Below are 12,060 nucleotides of genomic sequence, written 5' to 3' on the forward strand. Positions count from 1 at the left end.
ATTTGCAGGAAAAAAAGCATTCACCAAAAAGCACCCCAGAAAACTAAGATGCTTAATTGCATTTACCTGAGAATTCGAGGTACAGAACTTCATGTTTTTTCTTTATTCTATTGCAGAATGTGCCAAATGAAAACATTGCCCTACTCCTTTGGTTCAAACCATCTCGGAGTAGCAAGAACAGATTTCCTGATCTTGCAAATATTTTCTGAGTATATATTTTGTTACAGGCAGCTGCTTTCTCATGGAAGTTCTGTTGTCACTCACTGGAACCTGGAAACTTTCTCAAGTGTAGTCTCACACATCGTTCTGACTGTAGCTGCCTGGCCACTCAGATGATGTGAAGGAGAGCTTTTCTTTCTCCTTTTATGACTTTGTACTTATAGAAGAAACTATTTGCTTTTCTCTTTTTGTGTCCTTTAGTGAAAATGTATTGGTTCTGTGGTTTTGAAATACAGTCCTCAGTCTCAGTTGGTTATGTGAGTATTTGGGATAAAATTATTATTGACATCTCTGTGAATTAGAAAATGAAAACAAAGGTAGTTCATTCTGAAACATGAATTTTTCCACCTTCTAGATGAGCCTTCTTCAATTAACATGTCTTTTTCTTTAGGCAGAGATAGTCTCATTTGTGTCTGTTAAAACCAGTATTTTGCTTACAAAATGGTTTCCACATGAGAGAATCTGCTGTGTTTTGGTGCTCTTTGAGGAGCCATGGACAAATTAACTTAGTTCTTTTTTCAGTTTCCTTTCTTTGGAATGAGAATGATAAATCTAAAATCTAGACCTACAAGTGGCAAGTACTATTTGCTGCTGATGAAAGTGGTATTTATTTTTTTTGTGTGAAGTTCTACCCTTTCTGCCTATGTTAAGAAGGTGCTAGGGCTCCCCCCGTGTTTATCTTTTAAGAAAGGAAAACACCTTCACACACTGACACGGATGTTCAGATGCACCCTTACATCATACTGCTGCTTTTGCTAGAGACAAGTGTGTTTCAAGTACCCCTCATAAACTCAAGTGGAAAAGGTTCAATCTGGATTGAAGCCAAACAGTTTAAATATCTGCCACTTACTCCACACACAAATTATGTGACTACTTTCCACGGTTGTGTGGTTCCTAGTTTCACAGGCAGTCCAGTGTTAAATTGGCAGCATTTCTTCTGTTTGTCAGTGATGCAGAAGCTTCGGGCCAGGATTTTCAAATGTCTGACTTTTGAGATTCCAGGACCTGATTTGTTAGAGGCCCAGGGAGAGATTTGTCTTCAATTGCCTCTTAAATCCAGAAAGTCATGCAGGTACATGGTCTCTCCTTGTGAGTTTTTTTAAAAAAAAAAAAAAAAAGAAAAAAATTCTGGGGCAAGCGACTGAGAATTATTGCTTACATGATGAAATGTGATGTATGTGATGCTGTATAGGGATGGTGGTAGAATCACTGCTTGAAGCAATCGAAATCTTCACAGTAGGTCCATGTGCTGTCCTGCTTGGTTTGCTGGCTGAAACACAGCTAGTTTCTTCCAGAAAGAATTCCTGCAGTTGGGGCAGAAAACATGAGCATGCCTGTAATTTTTCCATCTGCAGAAGTTTTTCAAGGTAGTCACCAAAAAAAGTAAATGAGTACTGTACTCACGTTGTGCAGAGTTGTGATGTCCACAGACCTTATTAACTCTGCACGAGACTATTTTAGCAGAGAACTTGTTTTTGTTTTCCAATCCCTGGTAAGAAAGCTTTACTAAATCCTCCACTTGCCACTGTCCATAGAATATTCTTGCCTTTTTTTTCTTATCTTTCTTTAAATCTGTGTTCATGGTAATAAGAGCTGGCCAAGATCAAAGGTGTGTGTGAGGGAGTGTCTTTGTTTCTGCTTACTGTTTTGGTTTATCAGCCTACAAGGGAGTGGAAAAGAGTATATTACCTAATCACCCCTTCCCCATCAGTTATAACGTGCAGAAGTTGTATCTGCAAAATTTGAAGTGCACATGTTCCAGTAGTTTTGCTCCATTCTTTCTGCAGGTGCTCATAGAGACCGGTTCTGGATTACCGTTTTTTAAAAAAAGCGTGCTTTTGTGAGTTTGTATAAATACTTGGGTTTGTTGTAATATAAATATTTTGAACATTTCTGGTTTATTTTTGTGGTTAGTTTTTTTTGTTTCTTTTTAACTTCACTTAATTGTGCTGAGTATTACACTCATGGATCATATTTCTTTTAAAGTCATGAAAAGCTAAAGCAAGCAGAAAGCAGAAGTTTATGCAGGCTGGCCAAAAATAGATGCTTTTTTGATCGCTTTCTAGGTCACTTTTTGCATCTACTCTGGCCGTGAGCAGGCGTAATAAGTAACCACTGAGCAATCAACACTGGCACTCAGTAAGCTGGTATTTGTAGGTATTAGCAATGTACCTTTAATGTAAAGGTTTTTATAAATGATCAGAACTTGGTTGAGATATTTTACTTTTAGGGGTCCTTCTATGAGTTACTGATTCGTGCCATCTATTCCTTTTTCTAAGCTATTTCCATTTTACTTGTAGACTTCATAATTTTTGTGGTGAATAACATGCCCTACATTTGTGCAGCACTTAAAACAATGATCTTTTTGAATAACTGCAGTTACTTTTTGGTCATGCTGCTTTCCAGGACAGAAGAAGAAACAAAAGAAAATAATTAATTTAACAGTGAAACTTTTACTAATAGCTTTTGGGACGGGGGAGGGATTTTTTCTTGCGGAACCTCCCTTTCATCTCCAAATCTAAAAATTTTCTTTTAGTAAAGAACATTTAAATTTAAATGTAATGGGAAGATAAAATGAACACTTAATAAAACAAGTGCTTCTATACTTAGGAAAGGCCCAGTTGTTATCAGGGGAAAATTCCAGGCACTGTTGCTTTTAACGTCATATTAAGTGGCACCTAGAAGTGCTTTGTGTTCGTAACATTTGCCAGAATATAAATGGAAAGGATTTCTGACAAAAATAATATTGGTGTTGCGTGGAGTCTGAAGGAATGTTATAACAACACGTAAAGGCGAGCAAAGTGTAATTGTTCAAGGGAAGATAAGCTGAAGAGGGTGTATCATCTCGTGTGCAGCTCTGGGAGTGCTGGTTTCACCCTTTAGAAATTAAGTAGCTGAAGGTGGCAGAGACGAGAAAGTCACGGCAGACTGCTGAGTGGCTGCAGCCCCTTATAGTGAGACTACCCTTGTTTCAGGCAGTAGCAACATGCGTCCCTAGGGATCTTTTAAAGTCTTTCCAGAGTTAATATATTGATTTCTTTGTTGTTTGAGGCTTTTGCACAATACCGTCAAGGATGGTAGAAGGAACGAAGCCTGGGCAGTTAAGCAGTGGCCAGAATTCCAGTTTGTTTGCCTTACAAATACCCTGCTATATTTTTGGTTTATTCAGGATCCCCTACTGGATGCAGATTCTGAGATTATACAGATGTTTCACACATACAGTCTCCAACTGTAGGCTATGACTGTACTGCTGGGTCCTGTGCATGCTCTCACAATTCTGATACACAACAGAGGCAGGACTATTTCGAAAGATAAGAAAGTGCAGGAGGCTTTTGGTTTTATTCTGTTATGCCATCGTCGTGTGGAAGTTCCTTTTCTTGAACTGATTGCGTATCTTAACACCAGGTCTTGGCCAGTAACTTGACAGTGTCACAGTAACTGCATAGTAGGTTTTTTCCCAGAAGATTAGAAAACATTCAGTTCGTAAGCTGATACTTTGGGAGGATTTGGCACTGCCTGGAATTGAGATAATTCAGCTTGTGGTTGTGTTCGTACTATTCCAGCACAAAACTGTGCCACTGCAAAATGTGTTGTCTTGTACACTGCTCTCCCACTTAACAGTGTGTGCCAGCACCACATCTCACATGGCCCTGTACAAGGCATCTAATAGGAGTCTGACCTAGATACAAGTAACCTTCATGTGTGTGGGATGGAGGGGAGCCTGTAGGACTGGGGCTGTCAGGAGGGAGCTGAAAGATATGAATGTTTGAAGTAGTGAGAAGGGGTAGGAGAGCAGGCCCCCCTCCCTTTGATAGTAGTGCACATTTATGCCACATTTAAGTGGCCACGTGGTTGCTATCAAAACCCTGTAACTGTGACATCAGTAGCAAATGTCTGCACTTTTTTTATGGTTTTTTTTCCTCCATGGTGAATAGCATACCTGACCTTAGCATTTGTTTTCTCCCATCCCTCTTAGTATCCCAGCAACCATGTACTTGCTGTGCTTTCTTCTTAATTATTTGTAAGCTATTGTGCTGAGGGACGTGTCTTCCTCTCTTGTTGTGGTTATCAAACCTGACCTTGATAAAGTTCGGAAGCCTCAGCTGCAGTATAAATAATGTTGGGGAAGAAGTAAATTGTACAAATAACAGTAACTCGTAGGACCATCAAATTCCTCTCAGGCTTATGAGGGTCAGATTTGTGAGGTCTGTAATTAAGTGTGTGATGCCTTGTGTGCGATGAGGATTTCATTTGTGAAGAAAGCTTCAACAAACATGCTTGTTTGTTGTGTAATGACTAGAGGGAGTGCTGCTTTTAGGAGGCATTTGAATGCTATTGCTGTTTATTCTTTTCCATTTTGAAAACTTTCCGCTGATAGTGGTGGTGACTGTAAATAGCATTAGCATTTTAGTTTTTTAGTGGAAAAGCTTTAAAAAGTCACACAACAGATGGAATAATGTGGTTCCATATAACTGAAGAGAGGCATGTTGGCTGCCCCTTGCAGAACAGATCATCACAGTTTTAAACACTTGCTACAAAGAGGAGAAGGAGCAAGTTAGTGCAGTGGCAAAGGACTTGATAGAATCATAGGATGGTTTGTGTTGGAAGGGACCTTAAAGATCATCCAGTTCCAACCACTCTGCTGTGGGCATGGACACCTTCCACTAGACCAGGTTGCTTAAAGCCCTGTCTGTTCTGGCCTAAATGGGGGCATGCATCCATCATCAGGGGTGGGGTACCCACAGCTTCTCTGGGCAACCTGTTCCAGTCTTTCACCACCCTCATAGTAAAGAATTTCTTCCTGTAATCTAAACCGACCGTGTTTCAGTTTAAAGCCATTCCCTTGTATCCTATCACTACATGCCTTTGTAAAAAGCCCTTCTCCAGCTCTGTTGTAGACCTCCTTTAGGTACTGGAAGGCTGCTATAACGTCTCCCTGGAACCTTCTCTTTTCCAAGACTGAACAGCCCCAACTCTCTGTCACAGTTCTATCCTGCCACATTCTCTCAAGCCTGTTTTCACAGGAGAGGTGCTCCAGCCCTCTGATCATCTTCACGGCTCTTCTCTGGACTTGCTCCAGCAAGTCCATGTCTTTCTTAAGTTAGGGACCACAGAGCTGGACACAGTACTCCAGGTGGGATCTCATGAGAGCTGAGTAGAGGAGCAGAATCACCTTCCTCAACCTGCTTGCTTTGTAATGCCCTGTATCATACTGTAATTACAAACTGAATGGCTCTGATTCGATAATGTCAAAAAATCCATATGAAAATGGAGTGGTGAGATTGTCTTCTTTTTGTTGTATTGTTTAGCCAATTTTGAGACTCCAAATTACCAATACTGATTTAGACTACTGCAAACTGGGATAACAATTAGTGCATCTCTCAAAGTGGCTGCTTATTCTGTAGAACTTCTTTGTGTAGCATCCATGCAGTTCAGCTCTGGCTATAGATTTTTGAGGTGATCCCTTTCTTAAATGAACTTTGAGTTTGTATTTCTGTTGATGAGGTTGGAGCCTAACTGTGATTATTTTCCTCTTGGCATAGTGTAATCAGTCTGTGCTTAGTCACATGTATGTGCAATTTAACCCTAACACTGAGAAGTCCTGATGTGTCATCAAGTAAGAACTGGCTAGCACTTTAATTCCTAAACCTTATCCTGTGTAGGTTCTCAAATCTTAAAATTTGGATCATCTTTCAGTTGTTTGTGATAGGCTTTTGCTGCTTTTCTCCACCTCTTTAGTTGGTTTGATGGATTTTTGGTTTTGTTTGTTTGTTGTTTGCTGGTTTTTGTTTGTTTTCTCCTAATACCCTTATTCCAGATTATCATATCTCAATTTTCTTTCCATCAGCCTTAGTTTGAATGGACTCTCAGCCCAGGAAACAAAGTATTTGCAGTCTGATTTCATGTCTCTTCAGCCTTTATGGTATTTAGCTCTTTACTCATAAATCACTCCTTCTAAGCTTTTTAGTCATGAAAGTTGCTCTTGATTGAACATATTCTACTGTTTCAGTTACTTCCTGGTTCTGGGCATCGTACTACCAGACATATTCTTTCAATGGGTTTATGTCAGAACTATTTAAAGTCACTGTCTTATTCCTTCCCTCACCCTCATCTTCTATAACCTGACCTATTATATATAGGCACTCTGACTTGCATTAAACTGATTTTCAGGCAGGTTAAATTGTGAACTCCTGTCAAGTTTATTTTCCCTGTTAGTTTTGGCCTTTTTTATATTAACTACTTTTCAGGTTGCATGTCTGTATAAAGTTATGCGTTTGGGATTTTTTTCTAAGCCTTATTGATTTTTATTTTGCTATTAGCAGTGCTAAGGTCTCTACAGTATGCCTGTATTTTCCAGTACCTCACCATTTGATGATGTTTCAGTTTTGATTTTAATTATGTTCTCTTTCTAATTAAAAAATTCCCCAAAGAATACCACATGTACCATGGCTAGAATAAGGGTGCAAGGGCATGATTAGATATTCTCTCCCTTACGACTGCCAGAAATTTGTGAAAGCACAGCAAAATGTGATACAGCCTGGGTGTTGCTGCCAAAAATTGTAGTGATTATATCCTGTTGAGCAGAAACACTGTCTTCACTAGAAGGCAAAGACAGAGCAGAGTAGAGCGATAGGTAGTGATGGGGAGATACAGATACTATAAGTTAGGATTTCTTCAATCAGTCTGTAGTCTTGTTTTTATCCATCTGGGAATCCTATATTGCTGCTTTGTGGCTGTTCTTTTTAGTGTGTTTCACCAAGGCACAGCCTTTCTGTATAAATAATTCCTGAAAATTAGGGCCTTATTCCGTAATTGCAGCCTCCTGTTACTTTTCCTGCATAAGAGCTACTAATCCTGTTATGTTTTGCCTGCAAAAGGATGAATGATCTTTCAGCATTTTCTGAATTGAGGGAGCTGTTGTGAGCTGAAACAGCCTGATGTTAGGAAAAAATCTGGCTGGGGAGGAGGGGTGGATAAATACTTTTTTTCCTTACCCAGGGTGGGGAGCAGAGTTCATCAGTGACTGCTGCTCTGCCTTTACAGATCTAATCCTTTTCCTATCACAGGTGACTGAAAAGCAAGAGGCATCTCTGTGATAATAGTGTATTTGGGCTTGCTGTTGCCACATCCAATTGTTCTTTCTCCCTCATCATCCAGTGATGTGGTAGAGCAAGTGCTGTGTCCCTGAGGCACAGCCTGTGGGAACACTCATATTTGTTTCCTCCCCCAGCAGTCAAAAAAAGGAATCATTTGTGCTCCTGCTAACATTGGTTGTGCTGATCCTATGCCTTGGATTAGCTGTGGTTGCAAGGAATTCTCTTTCTGTTGAGTAATAACTGTAAAATGCAGTGGAAGGAGAGAAGAATGATCCCTACAGAGAGAGGTTTATGACAGTGTAGGCAGTGCAAGCAGTTGGCCAGAAGGGATCATGCACTTAGCCTAACTCTTGGTGCTCTGCTAGTTGTTAGTAATGGACTGTGAAATTTTGCAATTGTAGTATAGACAGCACTGAATTATGTAAACTACACCTTTCACAAAAAAACCACCACAACAACCTTTCAAATGCATTGAGCTTTCTGGTTTTGGGGGTTTTTTTAGATTAACTATTATATTGACATTTTAGAACTTCACCTTTACTTCATGATACAGCATGTTACATACAGGATGCTGTGCTACTCTGTGTGCTGAGACACCAAACTGCTTCAGGCAGAAACTATGAACATGTTTGGAGAAGATAATTTTAATTAGCACAGTTAAAAACCCAGCCATATTTGACTTAAGTTATCTAAATGTTGTTACACTCTGTCCAGAGAAAAATTGTTTTCCCACTGATAAGAAACAGTGTCTGATAACAGCAGTGTCTTTCCACCGGTAAATATTTGCATATAGGCTAGTACAGCAAAGATTTCTTCTATTTTTTCCCAGCAGCTGACTTTGCCCCAGCAGTGACTTGAAGCCCTTGTTAAAAAACAAGCTAGTAAGGACCTTTGGATGCCAGTGTGCCATCTGTTCTAACTGAACAGATGTTCTCGGGACAGGGCTGATACTCTTGGAAGAGGTGCCAGGTGGCAAAAATAGATGTATTTTGTAAGGCAGATAGAAAAGAATGTTGTGTCTTTCCAGCTGGTATTTTGTTTTGTAGTTGTGGCAGATTCAAGTTGAGAACTCAGAGTAGTGGATGCTTTCTAAATATGAGCCATAGAAGTGTATCTTGCTCTCACTATTTGGTTTGATATCCCTAGGAGACAAGATACTCAAGCGTAAGAGGACTGCTGGTGTGTTACCACACCATTCAAAGCAGCTAGGAAGCTGTTTGTAGTAAACACCAGGTGCTCATAAATGAGTGAAGTGTCTTGTTATTTTGGGAAGTGCTATGAAGTATTTTTAGTATATTTTTTTTTTAATTGGATGAACCATGATATCAGAAACAAACATTTTTGTTGCTGTTTTCGTTTGTTCAGAGTGAAAAATTGAAGCACACAGTTATAATGCAAAAGTAAAAAATTATTTGTTACGTGTGTGTATACAGCATGTATATACTCCACAGGATTAGATATATTCCAAACTTAAAGCATCTCAGTAAATCACGTCAGAAGGCTTTATGTATTAGATTAAAAAAACAAAACAAAACCTAAACACAAAAACCACCAACAAACCAATACACTATTGTGAACATTTAATTGACAAAATACTACTCTGTTCTTAGCTTTGCAAAACTCATTGCCTTGCTTTTCAACAACAATAGTATTTAATTGACTTGTATAATCACTTATGTACCAAAGTTGAAGAGTTTCTTTCCAATTTTACTGCAAACTATTAAGTTTGTAGAGGTGCTAGGTTGAAGTAAGGGGCTTGCATTGAAGAATTTTCTTAGAGAAACCACTGATGACTTCCAGAATGTCTTCACTTAAGGTGGGTTCATATTGAAATAGTTGTCTTTAATCTCTTAATTTTTATAGCTGAGTCTTAGAGACAAAATTCATCCTGCTCAATAAATTGGTTTGGCTTTATAAATCCATATATTTCCTGTTCATCATGTCCAACCCTTGTGGGTTTTCTTTTGAGTAGAGATGGAAATTCTGGCTCTGAAAAATAAGGATATAATCTCAGCTGCATTAAGGACTAGTTCTTTCTTCTTTTTTGACTGTAGTGTAATGGTGTTGAGGTGGATATAGAAGAGCATTCATCCCACTGTAGTGGGAAAAGCAAAGGAAAAAATTTCATGACACAAAATACAGTGATAGTTCCTGATGTCACTTTACACTGCATGACAGGACATGTGTCACTAAGAGAGGCTTTCACTGAAATAGGTTTGTGCTGGTGCCTCTTAATTCAGCCAGTCATGTGTATAACTGTAATACAGAACAATATGTGACAATCCCAAGGTATTCTGTGAGCACCCAAAGATAACTTTGAAGTTATCTTGTCTGGATGGAGCAATCCAGGCAAAATAAATTTTAGATTCCTTAAACCTTAAGGACTTGACACGTGTATTACTCACAGGAAGAATCATGACTTGGTATCTTTCCTAAGTTTTATTAGATCACTGCCCAAACAAACAAAAAAGCTAAAGTAATACCACCAATTTAGGATTTTTTAATGCTAATATCGATCACTGTGCACGAAAAATGAAGCAAGATGACTGTTAAATCAATTAACAGTTGAGTGGTCGATCTTAATCCAAGCAGCACTTAGCTTTGCCATTCCTTGCCTCCCAGGGGAGTGCAGTACCATCTTTGAACATAACTTCCTTGAACAAGTATAGGATTAATGGATTGACTTACTAGAAATTGCAGATGTGATAAATTTTATTGCCCCTAAACTTTCAAACCTAGTTGTATCAGACACTTTTTTAGGGGCAACAGCTTAGAGAATTTTTGAATGTTTGCTGTGCTTTTTATTGCTTGTGGAATGTACTCATGAGTGAGCATGAAACAGGATATATTAACCATATCAGTGAACTATTTTAGGATAAAACCTAATTTTAATATTTCACGTTTTACTTTTCCTCAAAAAGCACTATTTATCCAGTCAATGTGTCCTTTTCAGTAAAGATACAATACTTGATGTTGTCTGGCAAGGAACACACTCAGCATTCTTCGTGCATCTTTGGCCAGAAATTGGCATGCATTATTTAATGTGTAGAAGTGTTGAGTTTGAGGCTTTGGGGTTTTTTTTAATCATTCATATCTCATTTTACTATTGAAGCTATCCAGTTCATTAAGCAAAGGAAATATTCCCTGAAGGAGATAAATTGGACTTGGGGGCGGGGAGTGAAGTGGGGGTGTAACAGTCTGGAAAGATTTTTAGAAATAGTAAGTCTTGTCATCTTATCTGGGTTTAAGTTATAAATTAAAAGAGGAAAGATGTGCTTCTGCCCATTTTTTCTCAACAGGCAAGCCGGAGTTTGAACTGAACTAGACTGAATGGAAAAAAATACTTTCAGACTTACAGAAGAGACCATAGTTGTGAGGAGTTGGTTCCTGACTTCAGCACATCATGATATTGGAATTTAAGCAATGAATTATTTGCTTTCATTGTTACAACTCACAGTAAAACTTTGACCAGAAGTGTGGGCTGCTTGACAATTGTCTAACTGATTTTAATTGTTGATGATGTGTCTTGGTCTTAATACAGTTTGTTGTAATTTCAAATGAAATTTAGAAAATTGTAGAGCAATACAAGTAAAAATATCTTGAAGTCTATTTAAAGTTTAAAAAAAATACCCATGTTTTCACTTTTTTTTTCTTCTGCTCTCTTTCAAAAGCATAAAAGACAACATAGTCCAGGATGCCTCCCAGATAATAAAAAGAGAAGTTTTTTTTCAGTGATTCAAAAAAAACCTGATGGGAGATTAGATGATACCTGATGGCAGCTGATGCTGGGATCCCTCAATCTGATCACAGAAACTCTAGCTTAAGCCTTCCCTTATGTGAATTCCTGATACAAATATTTATAATAAATTTGTAGTAAATGCTTTCTTGATTAAACATCTCAGTTAATTTTTTACTTTGCTTCCAAACTGCGATGTTGTTGGTTCATATTCAGTTCAGTTGTTGTCCTCAGTTCGTTGTGAGACACAGAGCCTGGATTTTGTGAAAATGAATAGAAAGCCTGAAACCTGTTTAATCTTGGAAATTTAATGAGAATTATATTCCCATATTATATCAGAATTATACTCCCATATTCTGTATTTTAAATGCACAGAGATCAAGGGAAGTTTCTCTGTATTCTGCCGTTACAAATGGGAGTTGAACAGGTGAATGGTAACTGTTACCTGCAGTTACCAGCAGGTCTAAAGTTATCATCAAGCTATCTTGTTTGAAGTGCTACAAGAATTGCAGCATTTTGTGGTGTTTGTCTTAATGATGTACCTAAATTCTAAATGAGCTTTTCATTCAAACTGCTTTCAGAGCTATGAATTCTTTAGTAGAGAAATGATGAAATCATTGACACTGAAGTTTGTTTCAAGAAACTTGTTTATAAATGCAGTTGTTTTATACAAAGCAAATCTGAATTAAACTTAAAAAACAATTCTTAGGTTTCTGAAAGAACAAACCACTTAGTAAACACCCTAATACCTAGGACATTATTTACCTTTACTGTTTTGGAGGCTAATCCTACAATTATTTTACACAGGTTTCACCTGGAACATCTCGTCCAAGTTACCCAGCTAGCAGCTATCAGGACTCCAGCAACTGGGAATCTCTAATGAAAATTAAAGAGGGGCTGCTAAGACAGAAAGAGTTTGTGATTGATCGGTGAGTAACCTGCACCTGCTCCATTCATTAGATGAGATGATGTAAAAGCTACAGTGTAAAAGCTGACTTTCAGGGGAGC

General features: G+C 38.3%; 1 protein-coding gene across 1 annotated transcript in view; it reads left to right on the top strand.

Moving 5' to 3' along the window:
- Nucleotides 1-12,060, top strand: part of CEP85L (centrosomal protein 85 like) — a 94,254-nt gene that overhangs the window by 58,119 nt on the left and 24,075 nt on the right. The window contains exon 4 of the mRNA XM_029962740.1: nucleotides 11,860-11,981. Coding sequence (XP_029818600.1) covers nucleotides 11,860-11,981 — 122 coding nt within the window. The remainder of the gene's footprint in view (nucleotides 1-11,859; nucleotides 11,982-12,060) is intronic.

Source organism: Manacus vitellinus, unplaced genomic scaffold (assembly GCF_001715985.3).
Source record: "Manacus vitellinus isolate BGI_N305 unplaced genomic scaffold, ASM171598v3 scaffold_4_pilon, whole genome shotgun sequence".
Taxonomy (NCBI): Eukaryota; Metazoa; Chordata; class Aves; order Passeriformes; family Pipridae; genus Manacus; species Manacus vitellinus.